We start from the raw sequence: 22,286 nt of genomic DNA, 5'->3' as shown, positions 1-22,286 counted from the left end.
CAAGCTGGAGAAATATTTATGATCTGCATATGAAAACCTCTCTCTCTCTCTCTCTCTCTCTCTCATTCCATCTCTGTCTTTGAGTCTCTCTCAATCTTCCCCACTCAAATTTACACACACGCACGTACACACATATTCCAGAAATAGATTATTAACTCGGAGTGCAGCAGAAAGGAGCTGTCTGTTATGTTGAGGGTTGCGTTGAATGTGTGTGTGTGTGTGTCTTCCTGCTATTATGTATGATAGAGGGTAAAAGGCTGAGGTGTACCCCGGCTCAGATAAACACTTTCTGTCAGAGACGTTTAGCTCCGTGAAGCTCGCTCACAATCACGTTGTGGCTTAAGAGAGAGAACCGTAACTCAAACACAGTTGTGTCAATCATATCGGTTCATTAGTGCTTCCTCGTAAGACTTAATAAAGCTGCCTCTCCGTGTTTCTGCCTGGCAACAGAGAGAGGAATGACAGCGCTGCCAGAAGAGGCGTTTAGCATGACAGCAGGCATCATTACACAGTCTACCTGCAGTGAAGAAGAGTCTCTGAGGTACAAATGTATCATAAAAGACAAATATTGCAAAGAAGATTGACAACGCTATGAGAAAATGGAGCTGTTTGGCAAAAAAATGGCACCTCTCTTTCTTGCAGCACATTATACTGTTATTGGTGGGCAGTATGTAATTAAGTCTCCATGGTCTGAATAGTCTCATGGTTCTGGTTTGAATTTGTATCGCGCATATAATCCAAACTTCCATCCGATTTCTCTTTTTTCCCTTGTTGGTGTGAAGAGCCCCAGCAGTGCATAATCAGAGCAGCACAGAGAAGTACAGAGCGGAGTGCAGCCAAGCAGAGAGATGCAAAACGAGCCTCTGCTGCTTTAATGCTGGGAACATGTGCGGGGATGATGCAGTGCTCGGGCCCCCCTCCCTCCTCTGGGACCACATACAGGATCTTGTACTGATTCCAGCCAGAATCCTCTTAGATGTACTGCACACCTCTGATCACCTCAGCTCTTCAGACAAAGGAAAAAAGGGGAGCGTGGCTACAGTGTGATACAGTGTGCAAAGAGGGACAGCTGAGGTCTGAGTGTGAGCAGCTGGCATGAATTAAAGATACAACATGCAACTTTTCAGGAAATAGTGTTGATAGTCCATGTTCATGGTTCAGCATCTCAGGAAGACAAGTGGTTACAACTATGGGGAGTTCCATGGAATGACCATAGATGATGGATCTCTATGGATTTTTTACAAGGTCAGCGACAATGCTCTCTTCTAATTGGTCTCAGGTGTCTATCAAAGTCATATACTGCATAGATACACTACCAATATAGCTGTAATCAAAACTGTTCTAAATCAGTTCACACAGCCTAACAAGAGCCACAGATGACTCACAGAATATTGTTGACCATTAAACCAATGATACATGCTATGTTAGCAAAGATTAAACTTTAAAAAGTGATGATAAGGCCATATGATTGACATGTCGAATGTATATGGTGTTTATGAACATTTTAGTATGAAAAAAGTATTAATCTTTCAGCCTTATTTATTTATTTTGATCAATGTAATAATAAATTCATGAATTTTATCAATCAAACTGTAGATCATTTGGGATTATGACTTAATGCTTGTGGTAAAGGAACAGTTTGACATTTTGGGTGATATGCTTATTCACTTTCTTGCTGTTGATACCGCGTTACATCTAATTTGTTTAATCCGTACAAAAGAAACTAAAGGCTAGCTGTTTGCCCCTGTTTCAAGTTATTATGCTAAGCTAAGGCATCATCTACTGGCTATAGCTGTACTATACTGTACAAAAACTGAAGTGTAAACAACGAAAGTTGTGGTTGTACGGGGAGTTATGTACTGGACCATGTACTCTTTCCCTCTGCCTCCAGTCTTTATAAACTAAGCAAACTGTGGTAGTTTCATATTGACCAGACAGATCATCATGATGATGGAGACGAGAAATTATTATAGCAACCAAAACAATGTGAGTATTGTTTAAAGACTTGAACCTATCCTTTAGGCTAATACAACGAGTAAAATAATGGTTGAACTAAAGATAAGCACCACGTTCTAGATGTCAATCTTCAAATTTTCTGTTTAGTTTTCTTGGGTAAGGGGTCCTGATTTTTGTGTTTGCCTCACAGCAACTTGGCATCTCATAGCACACTATTGTACGTATCACAACTGTTGCCACCATCATGAGCTGAAAAACATCACTGAGCTTTTACCAAACTTGCCGCAGCACTGTGCTTCATTTGCCAAAGTTTGGTGGCAAAGCCTTCTTAATACATCTTCTGAGACGTGCTGTGACACAAAATAAATTGAGCAGAAGTGAACTGCGGCTTCGGGAACCTTTTGGATTGGATCTTGTAAATGTTATTTACTTCAGTGCTGAAGAGGACACAGCGGAGCGTGTGCTGCCATTCATTCAATTTGTCAGAGTTTCTAAACCAATGAACTGAGTGATCATGTGTGAGTGAGAATCCTTATGAAACCAAGTAGTTGACATCAAATAAAGGAGGTTGTAGCACAGCAAGTGTTCTCATCTGTCAACCATCATCAAAGTTGTCAGAGTTATCGCATCTGACAGTCCCCATGCATTAAATACGAGCTCGGTGCCTAAGTGCACCACAAAACCACAATTATGAGTAAAATTTGCTAAAATTGACGTATGCAGGTAAGTCATTCTCCTTTCACATTTAATAAAGCTCTGCAAAGATGAACATGCGTAGATTTTATCCTTTTGAAAATTCAGTGCAAACCCAAATTAGGTATGTTATGTTGGTTGTTACACAGTTTTGTTTCCTGATCAGCTTTAACAATTTGACAGCTATGCATCCTGATCTCATCAAGCTCACTGATACAAGATATGTGTGTGCTTGTATGTTGCTAGAGTAGCAGCATGCATGAAACACCATCTCAATACCAGTCTTTTCTTTAAGTTTTATATCACATTCAAAATCAACCTAAATAAGCATCTGAATCTGACTGAATACCTGCTCTCATGCTTATAACATTTCTGTTCTTTGTAACAATATTCATTGTAACATTGCTTCTCTTCTGGATAGATGCATCACAAGAAACTTTTCCCAGTTACAGACACTAAACTTTTAATCAGATTGTGTGAGCGCAGACCCTCTGATCCTCAGCCAACTCTTCCGCTCTCAGAAACCACAAGAGACAGAGAGGAGCCAGGCTGTACTGTACCTAATCAGCACAATCGATCACTTTAATTGATGACAACAGATAAATGATGAACAGCAAAGGATTTATCAATGACTCTGTGGCCAGCTATTCAATTCCTCACAGTCCCACCCAGGCTATTAGACTCCAGAGGGTTTGTCTGATTCCTTCGTTTAAGACCAAGAAAATAAGGAAACACGTTGTCTCATACACAGTCACTATGAGGATGCAGCATCCCTCTAGATTTAATGAAAATCATCAATTAGTGCATCATTTATGACCTTGAAAACATTAACCTTTAATTACAGCACCTGCATCACAGCAATCAGTGTTGCTTTTTTTAAACACTAAAACAGAGCAGCGACACACCTCCCACACACACGCTGAGTAAGGCAGAGACTAAAACGTCCACGTGTAAAGTCGACTGTTGACGCTCATTTAATGAAAAGTGAAATGTTAGAAAAAAAATTGTGAGTGCTCGTCTAATATGTGAATTCTGTGGACTTTTGGTTCTGGCTGTCATCACCCTCAGTAAAGGAAGCGAGTAGAGTCTGTTCCTCCTTTTGTTCTGCCACTTGAGAGATCTCACCTGAGTTTAAAATGTTGATATGGATTATATGGATTTTTTGAGTCAACTTCAACTTTGGTGAGCTTTGACCCACAAATTCACGCCATTAACCAATAGTAAGCCATCTTGACAGTGCTGACCTTTGAGCTGATGAAGAGCTGCAGAATCCAAAATGGAGGAAGCTATCGTAGCTTATTAGCTGTGTTACACCATTCACTTTTATTTAACCTCCTCTAACTGTTCCATAAAAGAGCAGTGGTTTGCAAAGAGTTATGAGACTGGAGTTGATGGTACAAATACATCTTTGGACCAAACTGAAGTTACTGTCCCATTAGTAAACAAGCTAAGCTAACAAGTTTGCACTATCTGCATGGCCAAATACCACCAGAGGTACATGAGAAAATGTGTTTTTATTGAACTTTTTGTGAACTGACAATTTAACAATGGTGCCCATGATGGGAAAAAGTAGCTAGATTGGTTGCTAGGTGTCTTTTGTGAAAAGCCATCCGAAGAAGTCCCCTGATGACATGCTAAATCCAGCGACAAGTCTCCAAATTGATAAATGAATTCACATTTTTTCACATTTATATTTAATATCATGTTAAGTTGTTTGTAGATCAGATAATTCCTGACTTCAATCATAATTTTAGCCAATTTTAGACTGGGGCTGACTCTGTGTGTTTAGACACATTTGACAATTGAGAAGTTTGGCTTCTTTGTTAAATGAAAATTTGAATATTACTCAACATTTAAAAAAGTGTTGCTTTGGAATCAGTACCAAAACTCAGGTATCGTATTGGCAATAGTATCAAAAAATTTCAGATGAGCCTTCAGATGTAATCAGATGTAATATATATATAGTCGCCAGTACTGCAGTGATTGTTTCATGTATGTCATTATATGTATGTGATCTGTGGTCTCTTAGCAACTTAACAATTAGACTACTAAGATATCAAGAGAAAGGCTATGAGATATTGTTATTCCCCTAAGACAGTCTATCATCTTGCCACTTGCTCATGTTAATTCTAAAAAAATTAGTCACTGGCTGCAGCCCAATCTCTAAATCTTCCTTTGTTCCCCAGATCCCTCTGGACAGTACCACTTCATCTAAATAACGGGAAGAAATGCTGTCATGCTGCCAGCTTACCTTGAACTGTTTGTAAAATATGTCTATTAAAGAATGAGGTAAAAAAAAAAAAAGAAAAGGTCACATATACAAATGATGTGTAATTGTATCAAAACAACTGCTGTATGTAGCGAGTGACTCAGAGATGACCAGAAAACCGGATGTTGGAAGCAGAAGGTTTGAGTTCACTTCAAACCCAACAGATCTCCCAGTGCTTTAGAGAGAGCGTTTCATCTCCACTGGTGTGTCATCTGACGCTGATTATTAGGCAACAAGACTCTAACCTGGCACTTACTCAGATGTTATTTCAATCCCTGACTGACAAACACAGACACACAGTGAGAAAAGTACTAGCTGCACATCCGTTCCCATGGTAACACAGACCAATAGATCTCAGCTATTGACTGAGGATGAAGATCTCTGTAGACCTATTAAAGAAAACACCTACACACACACACACACACGTACTGTATGTGCCTGCAGACACAAATACTCACACATACACAAACACACACACACCATCAAGGCATCACATCAGCCTACAAAACATCTTTTTTTGTTATAAATGGAGATGGAGAGAACAAAAACACTGTGGGATTTTTTCTCTCTAAAAAGACCTGGAACAGCTGAGTGTTTGAGTAACCAGGTAAGAGAGAGAACGTCAAACCTCCCCAAGCCATGCTATGGAAACGCTCGCTCTTAAGTGGCACAGCAGCATGATATAAAAGAGGATATGTTGAGAGTGAGTGGGCGATTTGCTCAGATTTAACTCAGGAGGCTGGGCAGATAAACTGCCTTTTTCCAAATATTTTGGCAATCTTCTCCATATTCTACATTCTTGCTGTCATTCTCAAATCTACGCTAAACTAGGAGTGATGCATTTAATAAATTTGGGCTTATAACAGGGCGGAGTCTTCCTTTATTAACCTCAAATGACACCCGGAGGAGTGGCAATGCGTGTTAGCAAGACGAGCCAGTATTACATTACTTCCGAATCTGAAAGTTAATAAGAGGTTGCTAAAGTGGTACTGAGTGACAGTCTTCTTCTGACATCCTGACTGTCACTCGCGAGTCAACCGCTTAAATAATTATCACATTAAACCAGAAGTAAGTCAGCAGAGCAGCCAGTAAGACCTGTGATGTAAGTGTAAAACTGAAAGAGGCCATTTGCTCTGGTTTTGTCCTCTAATTACTACATTTTAGGAAACTTAGAAGGCTGGCATTGAAGGCCTGTTATTTTATAAAGAGACATGGGAGTCCTGAGTGTTTGTACATGGTGTGTTTAGGCGGGATACATTGTTGTCTGGCCCCAAATCATATTTGTAGAGATAAGAAGGCATTCTTTCACAAATAATACACGTTTGATTTCAATGGATAGAGGAAGAAAAAACTCCTGAGATCGTCAAAGTTTCTCCAAATTAATAGATTAATGACTTAATAGCAAGAAGAACAATTTTATGGAGCTCTGAGAGCCACGTGCCACCAAACAATGCAGAAACCTGGATTACTAGATTCATATAAAGTAAGCATCACTTAGCAAACATGACATATTCACAACATATGATGTAATCAATGTATCCTATGGTACTTGAAAAGAAACTGAGGTGTCTTTAAGGTAGCGCTTCTTATATTTTTTTCTTTTTTTGTCTTTGGTTTGGGTAGAGATTGACTTATCTCATGTATTCATGCATTATTTGTATCGGGACAGCTAATGAATACTTGAGACTTGCTCTATTCTTTGTAGTTTTATCAGATGATTTTAATGGAGATAATGTGAATAAATATTTGACAAACTTCAGAAATGCCACGTCTCATTCTTAGAACTGTCCACAGCAGATTATCCTGAGTAAAACAGAGTCATTATTTCTGAAAGGAGACAGGACATTTGACATTTAAGTTTTTCAAATGTCATCTTCAGGACTGTGGGCGCCGACAATGAAATTCCATTCACATACGTCGTGAGTTGGTGTCACAAGTCTGAGTAGCCAATATCTCCAAACCTCTGCAAATAAAACTAAACCCTGAACTATCTGCATGACTGTATGTTTTATATGATTTGGGTTAATTGACCCTTTAATAGCTGGTTGCTTCTGTGAGCCTTAACAATTGGATCCTTGGACGCATTTGGGCTGCATCTTCATTTTGTGAATGTGTGCTGAATGCAAAGTCAGTTTGATCACTTTGTGTGCGTACTTATGACATTTATTTGTATACTGACTGCGTCGATATTCATTTATTGTCAAGAACCTGTGATGTACGCAGAGAAATAATCAACGCAAATTTAACTAAGTGCTAGCCAGGCGTCATCCAAACTCAAAATGGCTTGCAAATGACAAACAGCGACAACTAGAGGTTGGCTGAGGTTCACGTTTAAGACGCAATAAATAGCTGTAGTTCTTATTAATTAATTATTAATCTTTCCTGGGAGGTTAAATGCGTAAAACCAAGCGAAATTATAACTAAATAAACCACGTTAAAACTGACCTTAAGGTTAAACTGCTTTTGTTATCATTACAATATTAATATTATAATGTATATTATATATACATGCCTGGTCTTCTTACAGAGCTGTAGATAAAGCAGTATATGATGGAATTATGTGAACGTGTCTCTGCTGCTATTTTTGTGTTTTCCTCGGATGGCAGTGAGGACACGGAGATCATCAATTATTTATCTGTGCCGGCTATGAAACGTCCCCTATGGATGTGTTGGAGGTTGACGACCTCGGGGCTCAATGCTCCATGAATGAATAAAAAGTTTCGCGCTTAATGCAAAGAAACAGAGGGGGAGAGAGAGAGAGAGAGAGAAAGAGAGAGAGAGAGACTGCCGCGGTGAGTGTTGTGGCTGCGCGGCGCAGCGCTGCGGTCCACGGTGCGCTCCGGATGCCTGTTTGGGGACGTGACATCGGTCAGAGCTTGTGTGCGACCACACCGATGGCTTAAATACAACAGGAACGTCATTTTAAATATAGTTAGAAGAATGAGTTAGAAAAATGAAAATATGTAGGCTACGAGAGAGTCACCAAAGCCCTCAGAGATCACCAAAACAGCTCCAGACGCATCAAAATGACTGCCATGGCTTATACAACACAGCGGTTGTTTTTACAGGTTATCACTGACATCTAACAGAGTCTGAGAAACTCTTCCACACAATAACCTCTCTCTAATTAAGCTAGTAAAGAAAAACATTAATGACAGAATAAAGCAATCAAGCTTGAACGGAAAAGGTAGTTTCAACATTCAGAGCAGCTCAGGCTCAGGTCATATGCTGTTTAGGGTCTATTTAGGCTATATGGTTATAACCCATCAGGAACACTCTTACAGGTTGGATAATAACACAGCAAGCATCACTGTCTTACCGTCAGCGGCCAAGGAGCACTGCATCATCAGCATCAGCACGGCGCCGATGGTCACAAACCACCGGGCCAGCATCCCATCCAGCGCCCGCGTCCTCTTCCCGTTCCTCGGCGAGCAGACGGCCACCATCCCGGCATCCAGGATCCATGCCGTCGGACATAGAGAGCGGGGGTCTTCTTTATTATTTACCCCTCCGACCCCGGGGCCGCTGCCGCTGCTGGAGAGGAGCGCATGTTTGGGAGCCATTGGTCAACCAATTAATCCTGAATGGAAAACATCTAACGGCGCTGGTGTGGTGAAAGGCATCCGATCAACCTGCCCCCGGTGCGGACAAGCAGGGCTCCGCTCTCCATGAGCCTGCGGGGTTGCTGTGAAGGTCGACGGAGACAAAACACACCAATGTTTTATTTTTCCTTTACCTGTCTCACTGTGTCAGTGTGTACGCGCGCTGTGTGTGTCAAGATGTGCGTACTGCGACCACCAGGCGCTCCATCTCTGCTGGCAGATGCGTTATTGCGCGGCTGCAACGCCGGAAAAACAGATGATTCCGCCCTCAAAATAAAAGTAGTTCGGAAGTGCATTTAGTGTACGGTGTGGTTGAACTAAATAGCGTGCGTGTGACTCCTCATCACAAGTTTAATATTTCTGAGTTGTGACTCCTCCTCAGTTATTTCTTGCAATCCCTCTGGAGAGTCCGGACCACTTTTTTTTTTTTTTTTTTTTGAAAAAAGACACTTTAGAAGTTAAAGATGCACAACCTACCGTTTTCTTGCAGCACATAAGAGCAGTCAAATGTTATGAAGCACCTCAAAATGTAGCCTATTATACATAAATGGCTCCTCAGGATAAATCTGTTTGTAATACATTCAAACACATCCACACATCCATGATCTCATAAGGTCTAAAGGAGCTCATGTAGTTAAATAATTAAGGACTGAAGCCACCTAGAGGGTGGTTAATTTGTTGTTAAAGGCTCAGTGTCCTGCTTAAATGTTTATATGTGGGCTCCAATGAAAACACAGAATAGGCTACTGTGCCTATCATAATGTAGTTGGCACATTAGATGCTAAACAATAAGCTACCCATCAGCTTACCTAAATGATGCTGTCACCACAAAAGATATGAGTTTGTATTAAACAAGGGCTAAAGACTGTTTAAGGTGTATTTACTATGTTATTTTTTGTAGTTTTTGTAGACTATGCTGTATCCTGAGGTCAAACTTGCACAAACACCAGCCTGAACTCAAAAAATGTCTGTAACATAAATACATACAGTCATTTCAGTGGCACCTTTTGCTGCCTGACCTCTAACCAACACCAAGGAGCTCACACACAGTTTCTTCTCTCTTGTTGTTTTGTTCTGTAAATTTTCTTTTGTTTCTCATATGTAACTTATCTAACGTCCGGTCTTGTTGTGTCTAACTGTGTCTGACTTGACACAGTTTCTGGGAACAGTCTGAGTGTGTGCTGTGATTATGGTTAAAATGACAGAAACAGACGGGTCATAACGGTCCGCTTAATTACTCCATCTCTGAAGACGAAGATGTGAGACGAGACAACTCACTTGTGTCTTTCTTTCCTCTTTAATGGAGCGTAGGTGAAGCTCGCTGCATCATTAGAGGACCAAAAATCAAAGCAGGCAGTGACGCCAGCGGGGCTCTGCTGTGAGGAGCAGGCGGGCCCCTGGCGGCCCCTGGTGGGAGCTGAGGGCAGAGTCACACTGACTGTTCACAGTCACAGTCGGTAAGAAGGATGACTGGCCACACAGGGGACATACACACATCGTTAGATTTGTTCCCATTGTGCCTGATTTACTGTAACAGAAGTCATGTTGAAATCATTATTTTGCTGCTGGAACGTCCTCTAGGACCCTGAAATTGCAAACATTGTGTTAATTCATCAAACTACATTAGCCTAAACTTGCACAAAGGGAGGCTTATGAGAATTTATCTGAATGGTTTTGTTTGCCTGATTTCAAATTATAAAAATGTTAATTATGTTCAGCAAATGTTTGCCAGAAGCAGACATTTTTAATTAAAAACACCTTTATGTTAACACTCAATCATGACAGTCATTAAGTAAAAACTGTTGGAACAACAGGACCTCTGAACCTCTCAGTAAGACATAGGATGAGTTCTCAACATGTCATTACATTCAGAATAACAGCCGTCAATTACATCATTAAGACTTATTAAAATTACAATTACTCCACTTCTCTCATTGAGAAATCCATAATCAGTGAATGTGCAAATATTTTTCATTTCAGAAGTTTAACTGTTGGACACAAAATGTCCCCATTTCACTGAAAAGTCCATTCTCAGAGTATGTGCACTAGAGGCTTTATGTTTCCACATCACTTGTATAAATTGCATACTAGAATAGGATTGGCTTCCAACCTGTGATGTCTTATACTGAGATTAAAGGGAAGTATAAAGAGACTTTCCCCCTTCAACAGATGAATGTAAAACAGCCCTCTGGTGTGAAACTGCACTTACATCATTCTGCACAGTGAAGCTCAATCATCCAACTGTAGGAACATGAAGAAAAACATATTTTCAGTGGAGGAGGACTTTAAATTAGCTCAGTGGTTCCCAAACTTTTTCTAACATGCACCTGTTGGTAAGTCAGGAAAAATGTCCCAGTGTAGGCTACTTTACATTTTGTTTTGCTGTCTGAAAAAAAGACCCTGAATCTTGATAGCCGTACTAGCATCAGAACACTTTTGTTTCTTTATCATTCACAAATTAATCTTTTTCATAACTTTTTCATAGTAAACATGCTGACCCATCATAACAGAAAAAAACACAGGTGGAACTAATGAAATGATGAGGATGGCACCTGGATTTATTTAAACTTTAGCATTTTGTTGATTGTTGCACTACTTTCTTGTTGTTTAAGGTATTTCTTATGCAGATGTCTACTTCCTGACGTTTCTTACTTTAAGAATTAAAAACAAAAAAATAAATAAAAAAGCTTCTGTCTAGCACTCAGGAGCTCCTTCCCACTAATTTTTTCTATGTTGACACAACTATTATATATTTTCCACATACAGAATTATCACTTATTTGGGTCCACACTCAAAGACATGAAGGTCACTACTATGTTAACCTAATTACATCACTACTTCATGACTAGCGACCGACAAAGTACCTGTTGCGTCGGCACTTCAAGGACACTTACTTTGCTTACAGAAGTTAAGCTAACGTTGTGGATACGTCATCTATTGGTAACCACAAGGTTGTGTAAAGGTAACTTCTCTGACCTATTTAACACACTGACATCAGCAGATTAAACACAACAGCAGCTGATTTACCATTTTCTCTGCAGACTTGTCAAAGCAGGAAAAGCACAGGTGTAAATAATGATGTAGCCGTCCATTAACTGTCCCAGTAAGCCACTTCAGAGTGAGCACACACAACAGCAGAGCGCTGGAACTGCCATCAACACTGTTATTCATTACACCTGCACTTTTCCTGCTTTGACAAGTCAAAATGCGTTGCTGTGAAAAGGGTCTATTTAATACAGTCAGTAAGTTAATCAAGGATCCCTTTAAGTGTGCCAACAATTAGAAATGCTTACATTCTTCATTGTGCCACCCAGGAACATTGATTATTGTCAGTGTTCTAGTTACTTATTATTAAGTGGTACACCAAAATCAAAGTGCTCTTTCATCAACCTACTGACATATTTTAACTGCAGCTACTGTCAGTTAAATAGATGTGCCTATAGGCAGTAACATAACCTTTACTGTAGCCACATGCTAAATGGCTGAATCTGGATGTCTCTTTCAGGCAAAGGGCTATTATAAATGTTTCAATATAATCACTATCAAATTATTGACATCAACATAAAACCAACACAGTCGTCTGTTAAGACTTTGTTCATTGCTTCGATGTGGCAATAAATACAAGTAAATCAAATAGTAACACTTGTACATGAATTGTCTTTCAACAAAGAAAACAAACACTGAGTGAAGCAAAAAGATCTTTTTTAATTCAAAGTGAATCTTGACATAGTACACCATCAATTCATAATTTGACACTCACCAATAAGAGTCACCAAGAAGGAACCCGCTTTTTGTGACAAAGTACATAAGGCTTGGTCACATTGAAACTCACTGAGAACTAGAGGGGGGAAAAGAAAACGACCGCAAACTGGTAAGACACACATTATTACATCCAAACGATAATCATTTTCCCAGTCCTCATATTGTTGTATATTGCACAGTGCAGTTGCTACATGTCAAACTAGTGTAGCATTTAGGAAAAAAAAAATCAAAAACATAAAATCATAAAGCCACACAAATCTACACATATTTAGAACAGTAACAGTTTCAATTTAGCAATCGTGTCTACATATTTGTGTCTAAATACAATAAATGTCAACCCAATAATTAGATAGCTGTGGTACAAAATCTACCTAAAACGTGTCTTAGGATTTAAATTGCGCAATTACAATTTTTTTTTCAGCCCAGTACCCAAATGAGATGTGTCAGACCAATGTTTGAGTTGGTAGTTTTGACATGTGGGGGTCCAGTAAAAGCAGGCCAGCAGGGACCAAAACATTGCTGACTACAACCTCTGAAACACTGATGAAAATAAATTGGATGCAATTCTCGTTTATTGCCATATCCCCCAAAAAAAGATTAATAGGAGGGACAGAAAGCTTAAGTTCCCCCTCATGTTTTTGGAATTATGTGTTTAGCAGCCACTCTGTTTTGTTACTTGAGGCTGCTGGGCTCCGTGTGCTTGTTGAGCTTTGGATCTGGGACTGTTTGACCCTCTGGTGACTTTGATGATGCAACTGTCAGCGTTAGGCTGCAGTGGGGCAGGATTATCTATCCTAAGCAATCAACCCAAAGTGGTGGGGGATTATGGCGTGGGACATCACTGAGGTGGTACATGTGTTCATCTCATCGCAGGTGCTGAGCTGATGGAAACAATAGAAACATATGGGGGGGAATCAATGAGAGCAGCTGCACACCACAGGGTTAAAATGAAGAGAACACCTTCCATGAAGTGAAGTACAGATTACTGTGCGGCAACACACCTCTTCAATCAGTTAGATATCTAGGCTGCACTCCACGCTGAACAGTGCGTCCTCTCATTTGTTTAAGGATCGTCAACACAGTAGCATAATAGACGAGTACACAAAATACACCCAATACTTGAGCAACATAGCAAAACCATTACAATGTAATACAATAAGTAGGTGAGGATTGGGCAACTTTGGACCTAAACTTTTAGTATGATTGATGGATAAAGCCTTTTGAAAGAACCCCTGACTGAAACACATGATGATATCTACCTATGGTAATAGCTGCATACAAGAACTATCAACATCCCGATCACAAAATGAGAGAAAACTCTGTGTATCCATCAGAAATGCAACAAATAAGTCATCTGCAAACCAAAAACAGATGTCTTGGGTTCCACAAATACATTCACGGTGTGAGAATAAAGCTTTGCATTTGTGTATATTCAGGCCCTATGTTTTTTGAGTACTGCACGGTGTTCTTGGTGAGCGCAATAAAACATTCCCTGACTTGTACTTTCTTAGGACTGTAAAAAAAGAGATTGTTTTTCAGACCTCATCTCAGTCTAACAAACAAATAACTTTGGGGTTTCGTGATGTGAAAGTAGGAGCTGATCCCCTTAGAAGGAACTAGTCTACACATTTTCGACTGCTTTGATATCAATGCGATGCAGCCACTTGTTTGAAGAAAGGCACTAGTTGTACAGTACAAGAGTTGCAAATACAGTCCAACAACGGGAAAAAAAAAGCAATTTCATCAGAAGAAAAACAATAATACATCAACGACACACCAGTTACAGAATCCAAGAGTGAACCCAGCCTACGTTTCAAGATGAAATACTGATGCTAAATGCTCACACACACACACAAAAAAAAACACACACACACACACACACACCAAAAAGCAACAGAATAAAAAAAGAAAGAGAAAACTCATAACTTCCATTACAGCAGTTTACAATCACTTCAAAACAACAAAGCCAATATACAGAGGCACAAGCATATAGGAATAGCATTCAATATACTCTATGATCAAAATAAAATCCACTCCTATTGTATCTAGTTGTCTGAACTACAATACAAAAGAGAGAATGCAGGCTAGAATGAGATTAATCCTCTAAATTCACAGCTACGAAGTGGCAGATAATCAGTACATAGCAGCTTATTATCTATACATTCCAAATACAATTTGCCAAACATAGCTCAGAAAAATAAAACCTCAACCTCATTTTTTAAAATAGAGATCTCTCAATATATTCCAATGTTGATAACTGCAACAGTATGCTGGAGGTGAAGGGAGAAATAGTATCGACCATGCTTCAGAAATGATTAATGAACAGTCTTTGGTGCTGATTGGATTAAAATACCAGCTGATATGACGACAGGTAAAGACGCAGCTCTACTACACACTGGAAATCAAAAACACAAAACCAAAAAAAAAAAAAAAAAAAAGCAAATATCAAGGCTATTCATCCACCCTGAAGGAATGTATCAAAACTGACAAAAGGCTTCAATACATGGACAAAAGGTTCGTCTCACACGAATATTTGAAACAATTACCGATAACACCTCTAACACTCAATAGCCCAGCAATGATACTGTAAGTTGATAGGTTATTTCAAACACTGAGAAGCATTTAAAAGTAAAACATAAAACAAATTTTATCTCTTTTTTTAGTCTATGCCACTCCCAAAATCTAAAACATTAAATGCATTAATGCAGGTCTAGCCTAAATGCAAAAAATAAAATAAAAACACAGCAACCCAGAGGCTATCTAGATTGTATTGCAGTTACAGTAAACAGTGACAATACTGTTATGAATTAAGTACTATAGTGAATAGAAATCGATTATCAAAATATCAAATCACTCTTTATGTACATAAAAAGCTCATTCAGTCAAAGCCCTAAATGTGCAGCCTCTAGCTAAAGTAAATCCATACTCTGAGTTAGAAAGCAAACTGAAGTTTGAACATTTGCCAATATTTAAACATAACCACAAGCAGAATCCTCATATTCATCCAATAAGCCCATCGTATTCAGAGTCTAAAGGTTAAGTGCTGCAAGCCCATTTAAATTTACAATCTATAAGCTCCTGAAGTAACGTCATAAACTCTGGTTTTAAGGCACTAGGAGATGGCAGCAGCAAAGTCTGCCTGAAACAAAGACAGGAGCGTTCAATCCTGGTTAATACAGACTGGGATGGCTAAAAAAACAGATCTGAGCGGCTAGCACATGCTACAAGGCAACAAAGATAAAGGGTCGGCCTGACAGCAAACAACAACGAATGATTTCCAGCCACTAATTAGATCATATTCTCTGAACACTACTCAAACAACAAATGACAGGAGGTAATGTGCAAAGGACACATTCTTAATTTAAATTTCCTTATCATCATCATTTGTGAATTCATTCACTCTTGTGATGCTCTCTTATAAAGCTCTGCAGTAATCGATCGTTATTTCTTCCGCTGGTTGACATGATTTTGCAGGAAGTCTTTCAGAACACAAGTTGCTCTGACAATCAAACACCATCATTGACTTTTGCACCTCCACATTACAGAGGCCTCGTAACACCATAAAACATCATCTTCAGCATCATTACTTTTGGGTTTCTTCCTCAATCCCCTATCATACATCGTTATTCATCTTCCTCTTGTTAACCATATTTTCCTCTTCTTCATATTCATCATCACAAGTGTCCGTTTTGTGCTCTGCTGCTAGCTCTACAGGCCCAGGTCGCAGCCCCAGTCCATTTCCTGTCGCCCTTCCTCACAAGAAGGTACTGCTGCGGCCCCGTCCTGCTCCTCAGATATAAGAGAACTGGGGGTGGTGGCTGAGCTTGGTGGGGCTCAGAGGGAAGCCTGTGTAGGCGGCTGGTGAGGCCATGTAGGGGTGAGGAGGGGGTGGCGGAGGTGGGAAGGGAGGTTTGAATTGGTGGGGGTGGTGGGCGTAACCGGGTTGGTGATGGGGGTGGATCGTCGGGGAGGGAAGGAGCCTGTGTGGGTGGGGAGCGGGGTGTCCAGGGTGGTGGGGGTGGGTGCTGATGCCCAGGGTCACCTGGTGAACTATAGCGCCCCCTTGGGGGTGGGAGAGACTGTAGCTGTGCTGGAGGAGAGGGGGAGGAGGAGGGCGAGAGGGCAGGATGGGATGGGGGTGGTGGGCGGCGGTGAGGGGGCCGCTGGGAGGGTAGGACAGCAGGGTGTGTGTGGGCAGGCCCTGGGTGTGTGTGTGCGGGGCGGCCGAAGTGTGCGTGGGGCTGCTGTGTGGCAGGTGCGTGAAGGTGTGGGTGTGGACAGTTGGGGGGATGTAGGCGTGCGGCCGCAGAGGACCATAGTTGCCGTTCCACTCTTTGTTGCTGTGGTTGGAACCGTACGGCTGCATCAGAGAGAGAATAAACAAACACAGTGACAATCTGTTAAACACCCAAATTCTACCCAGACTGTTCAAGAAATAATCTGATATTTTGGGAAATATGCTGATTCGCTTTGTTCCCAAGAGTTAGATGAGAAGTAGGCTTGGGCGGTATCACAGTATCACAGTACACCAGAGTATTTAGAAATACGGAAGGTATGATTTTCAATACCATCAAAAATACAGACTCTGAGTAAACCTGAAGTACACCTGGAGTTTACCAGGTGAACTTGAAAACAGCGTGTAATCCTGCCTCTAACTATAATGTGGATTGCAATGGCAGAGTGGCGTTGTCTGTATTTCTGCTCGTCGACTCCGCAGGAAGTGAAGACTGCAGAGGAAGCGATTCAAAGTTTATAACTTTGCTGAGAACTTTGCTGAAACTCTTTTCTAGATTTTCATCTGCTGGTCTTCAGTAAGTTTATTTTAAATTTAGTTATTCAGCTGTTTCTCTGCTGTGGTACTGGATGAACGGTAAGAGACAGTGTTAACTGTTTCATCTCTGAATTTTTGCCTTGTATTTCCACCTAAGCACTCATAATCATAACATATTTTCTGCGCAGTTGGCGGTTTGTGGGTCGGGTTGGGTTTGGGTGGTTGACTGACGCGGGCAGTGCGGATTGGCTCCCATAACAGGTCCGGTGGGTGCAGGTATTAAAAAACCCTGACCCGCACATCACCACTACTAATGTCATACATGCTACAATGACTTCCATCACCAGCAGCTCAGCTTTTACATTTTTTTTTTTTTTTACAAATACATATACCCCAGTGAAATGTCAGGGAGGTATGAAAAAAAAGATATCACCCAAGCCCAATGAGAGATTGATTACAGCCACATGTCTGTTCAGCATGGAGCTGGAGCCAGCAGCTAGTTAGCTTAGCTTAGCATTGAGACTGGAAACAGGAGGAAACAGCTAGCCTGGCTCTGTCCAAAGTTATTGAAATCCACCTACCAGCACCTCTAAATCTCACTAATTAACATGTTATGGATGTTGTTACCTTTGGACAGAGCCAGGCTAGCAGTTTCCCCGTTTTGCATGTTTATGCTAAGGTAAGCTAACCAGCTACTAGCTCTAGCTTCATATTTAGCGTACGGGCCATTTCCCAAAATATTGAAATATTTCTCTGAAGTCATTGCTTGATGTTTTTATCAAGCCCTTACTTCAGGGACTGAAAGGAGACCAGAATACCATTTATTGTACCAGATGGGTTATATTCCTCAACTGGGTCAATTTTACTAAAATTTGGTTTGTTTGTATTATGCAGCTGTCTTAGGAACAAAGTGTCCGAGTACCTTTGTGATTTTCACATCTGTCTGTTTCCCACCATGTACTCCTTGGGTTTAAACTTTTTATAAAGGTTCTTTGTACAAATTACCTTTTCTTGCTACCCACACCTGTTTTTGCAAACTGTTGTGTAAGCTCATTAAAATTATACCACTACACAACTCAGCCCCCGTTATTTTTAATCTCCAGTATTTCAAAAGGAAAATTTTTTGGTATTTCTGCTGAATAATTCCAGAGACCAATTTCATTTGCCTGTCATACAACTTTGGACACAACATGCCCTCAAGCTCTGCTGCAAAGCATGAGTCATCTCATTAATATTCTCCAACAGATTTTGAAGAGTTCTGCTCCTTTTCTTTATCTGCATCCTGCCTCAAATATTTTAAGAGAAAGGAAAGGAACTAGACTGACCTGTCCAAAACCCAGAGGGTGCTGCTGCTGCCCCGTCAATTTTTGTTGCCGGGACAGGAGGGGGGCGGATGGGAGGAGGGGGACGGAAGAGGGAGTGCTTTGTTGTCCTACCAGGCTGCAGCGGCCTTTGGACCGGGACCAGGACTCTGAGACTGGGACAAAGAGAAGACAGAAGGGAGTCAAACAAGGACATACATATATATTGCAAAAAAAAGATGGCAGGTTAGTCCGCATGACCTGAAAAGCTAAAGACAGTGAAATAGAGCAACAACTACCAAAACTTCAAACAACAAACAAGCATGCATACCAGAGAGGGAATAGATTCAGATGTTCTTTTAATATGGAGCATATGTTCCTCTTTAGACCTTAAATGCAGGTATTTCATCTGAAAATGTTTGTTACCTCCAAGGATTTGACAGCTGATCATCACTGTCTACTGAGCTAATCTGATCATACTGTAGAGTAAATTGAAGGTTGCACAGATTAAATTAACTGATCAAGATGCCCCCAAGCCACTGATGGTGTAGATCTAATCATAAGGTCAATGTGCCATACTGTGTAGCACTTCACAGTGCCAAACACTGCAGAGCTGAATATTTGGGGGCTGTGGTGACCTTTAGGATGAGCTATTAATATGACAAGCACACAATCCTCATACATGTGCTGTGTTGCTTTACCTGGCAGTGAAAGGCTGACCAGACAGGCTAACTAACATCAAACAGTATGATGAGACCGGTCCATGTTAGGCCCCAAAACCTAGGAACACTGCCAAAATTGTTTATTATTAAACTTATTTTCAAATGTTTAGAAAATGCCAATATGATATTGAAAAAAATGAATAGCAGAATTTAGCAGGGATGCCAAATTGTTCTCCTGAGTGCTGATGTAAAAACAATCAATGTAGCTGTAACTACAAAACAGCAGCTAGATTTAACATTTCTAAGAGAGCTGTGCAATGCAGTGTAGAAAGATTTACACAAACCAAATTTGCACTCAAAGCAAAAGCAGGAAACCTGACGAGATACCATCTGAAAGTATATCAAGCTAACACCTTAATGAGATGCAATGCGTATAGCATACTGTACTAAGTCAGCCAAATAAAAACAGCCAACTTCTTTTTTAATTAAAGTCAAAAGATGAATGGAAAAGCTCAGTCTTAATAGCAGAGGACATTGAGTTAACAACACTGAAGTTTTACTGAAGACTGAAAGAAAGTCTCCTTTACTTTAATAATAATAAAAAAGCTAACAGCTAATTCAACTATGGTGGTGTTGGACGTGTTCTGGTGTGGCAATGTTTAACCTAACCTACACTTAACAGATATAGTGAAATGACTGCTGTAGATGTTGGCCAAAGAAAGGCACTACTCGATGCAGCAGAATCATGCCACTCCTTTTGATTACAGTCAGTGTGGACAAAGTGTCATTTTACAGCAGGACTGTGACCCCAGTGAACAAAAGAGAATGACCTGCTTCAGATGAAATGTCTGAATTAGTGGTGTAGAGGAATTTGACAATTTAGCATTTTATGGTCATGGTGTAACTGTAACTTCTGCTGTCATTAAAGAATCATCAAACGTGTCTTTCACATTTAAACAGGTTGAGAATCTTCCCATAAAACACAGCACCATACAACTAGACAATAAAATCCATCAAGTTGGTGAAAGAGAAAGGCACATAGATTGTTGGCACTCAGAAAAGGCACCAGAGGAGCAAAGTTGATCCTTGGACTCTGATTTGTGTCAGTTTTAAATTGACTCCACTATTAATAAAACTAACACGGGGAGAACTGAAAGGTGAAACTGATCACACACCAGTGCCTTTGGGCAACTTTTGCTCCATGGCAAGAACCAGCAGAGAAAACATAGGCTCTGATTCAATACCAAATGAAATGCATCCACCTTTCCCTCCACTTGGGACTACATTAACTGTACTCCAGTTAAAGTTAACGGTAACTTAAGGGAACAGGAAATACACTGAATGATTTTACTATCAACAATAGTGAATGCTCAGACGAGGAAAGTTTCCATCATTTTACTTGTTCTGCACCGCATTCAAAATAATTAAATTGCTGTGCCTTTAGAAATCTGATTCAGTAAAGCTTACATTACATGTAGACGTATGTACATATACAAAAAAAACACTGCTTATAACCCAACTATTTATGTGTAATATGAGGGAAAAACACACCCTCTCTGTTTTTGTCTTGAGAATTTTCTCTTGATTCTCTGGAAAATTTCCTTTAAGAAAAGTGTTACTCTGATGGAGGGAAAGCGATGAAAGTTAGGATGCATCTCTGGGTATTAGACTACAGTGTGGCCAGTTCTCTGCTGGTGTCTCTTGATCACCTGTTAAAGCCTCTATGACCCACTAGGGGGCGGTAAGCCCCTACTGCTTCCATATGACCTGCAAAGCAGACACCGCCAAAGCAAAGGTGACAGACCACAAGACAGGTGGCAAGAGGGCACATTTATAGCAAAACACTTTTCTGCGTGTTAATACAATATTTTCATGAAAGCACCAAACTCCTTTAGCTTGTAATGATAAAATTGAAAAAAAAAGAAAGAAAAAAAATCAGAAAAAACAGATATACCATCTCTTTTTCGGATGTTAGTATGCTACACAACAAAAACAAGAGCTTATCTATGAAATCCATCCTATGTATAATCAGAGGAAGTCATACAGTAAACTCATGCACAAAGAGAAATATTTGTTTCCTGTTTGAAAAGTAAACACCACCACTGACCTGTTCTCTGGAAACGCTCCTCTGTCCCTTGAGTGTTGTTGTTCTGCACTCTCATTGGTGGAACCACCATTGTCCTGACACCACGGGGACTCCTGCCCTGCACTGCAGGGGAAGGCAGTGGTGCTACCATGGCAGCCAAGGGTGGGCGGTTGTTGTGGTTACTATTGTCAAGGTAACGGTAAGGACTGTTGCCACGCGGGGAAGTTGATGTGTCGGACGTGGGGGAGCCTTCCACTGTGTCACAGCCACTCTCGTGGCCGTCGTCCTCTGACATGCTGGGTACAGAGGAGAAATAACACATGAACCTGGCTGAACTATCAAAACTTATGAGTGTGTTTATATTTAATCTCTCTTTCATGGAAAATTAGTTATTTGGACATTAAGACAAACATCCACAAACAGCTACCTGTTGGGTCTCTTGCAAGGTGAGACAGAGGGGCTGGACTGAAGCGAGTTGGAGGCAAAGGAACTGGTGCTGAGGCTGCTGTCGGGGCTGCTGAGGGAGCACACTCTCTCCATGGTCACACTGGTGTTTCTGCACGCCTCACACACACACTCTTCTTTACACCTACAAACAGAAAAATACAGGTAAAATTTTCTTCAAATCCAATCTTAATCTCATGTTAAAACATTCTGCGGTAGGCCAGGTGAAGGACACACAAGATGCCCTTCTCTGGGCTACGGTTGATTAGGATCATCCCCTTTAAATTGTCTTTGATGTTACTCACTCGCTCAGACGGCACCTCTGAGGATCTTCATCCTCCCCTTCATCTTCTCCGTCTGTCAGTTCACTGCGGATGCTGATCACACTGGGCGCAGGGCTTGGTGTGTCACCCATTAGAACCGCCACGTCTCGCTGTAGTTGACTGGAACGCTCCAGCTGTCTGATACCATTTGGCACAACCTCTTTGAAGCAGCTGACTTCTTCCTCTGCATCATCTTCCTCCTCATCTGTGTTTTGAACTTCCTGTTGCCTGGTTTCCACCACAGGCACCTCCCTCTGAGGCTGCTCCCTTCCTGCCACTGCCTGACCAACGACATCGACCATCTTGGGGGTCCGACACTGTGATATGTGGATGTTGCTCGGGTGGGACAGGTTCCTTTTTATAAAGGACAGTTGATGTGTTAGATACAAATGAAAAGGCAGAGAGCTTCTACTTTCA

At 40.8% G+C, this 22,286-nt stretch overlaps 2 protein-coding genes and 1 long non-coding RNA gene across 6 annotated transcripts in view; all 3 read right to left on the bottom strand.

The window, feature by feature from the left end:
* kiaa1549la (KIAA1549-like a) overlaps positions 1-8,887 on the bottom strand; it is a 103,673-nt gene extending 94,786 nt beyond the window's left edge. For 2 of the 3 annotated variants that reach the window (XM_067588888.1, XM_067588889.1), the window contains exon 1: positions 8,238-8,887. In XM_067588888.1, coding sequence (XP_067444989.1) covers positions 8,238-8,481 — 244 coding nt within the window. In that variant the 5' untranslated portion in view covers positions 8,482-8,887. The remainder of the gene's footprint in view (positions 1-8,237) is intronic. The other variant, XM_067588890.1, reaches the window with a different exon arrangement.
* An 865-nt stretch (positions 8,888-9,752) lies between these two features.
* On the bottom strand, positions 9,753-11,638 carry LOC137183796 (uncharacterized). Its single transcript, XR_010928536.1, has 3 exons — positions 11,415-11,638; positions 10,730-10,761; positions 9,753-10,105 (listed from the first exon to the last, which is right to left on the bottom strand). It is a non-coding gene; the product is annotated as an uncharacterized lncRNA (long non-coding RNA).
* Positions 11,639-12,205: 567 nt separating this feature from the next.
* The window catches only part of LOC137182575 (homeodomain-interacting protein kinase 3-like), a 38,815-nt gene continuing 28,734 nt past the window's right edge, over positions 12,206-22,286 (bottom strand). For both annotated transcript variants that reach the window (XM_067588885.1, XM_067588886.1), the window contains exons 14-18: positions 21,852-22,223; positions 21,530-21,691; positions 21,124-21,398; positions 18,379-18,530; positions 12,206-16,642 (exon numbers count right to left, since the gene is read on the bottom strand). In XM_067588885.1, the coding sequence (XP_067444986.1) occupies positions 16,073-16,642; positions 18,379-18,530; positions 21,124-21,398; positions 21,530-21,691; positions 21,852-22,223 (1,531 nt within the window). In that variant the 3' untranslated portion in view covers positions 12,206-16,072. The remainder of the gene's footprint in view (positions 16,643-18,378; positions 18,531-21,123; positions 21,399-21,529; positions 21,692-21,851; positions 22,224-22,286) is intronic.

The sequence above is a fragment of the Thunnus thynnus genome, chromosome 5, assembly GCF_963924715.1.
Source record: "Thunnus thynnus chromosome 5, fThuThy2.1, whole genome shotgun sequence".
In the NCBI taxonomy this organism is placed as follows: domain Eukaryota; kingdom Metazoa; phylum Chordata; class Actinopteri; order Scombriformes; family Scombridae; genus Thunnus; species Thunnus thynnus.
Note: the sequence above shows the minus strand (reverse complement) of the source record. Positions and strands in the feature narration are given on the sequence as shown.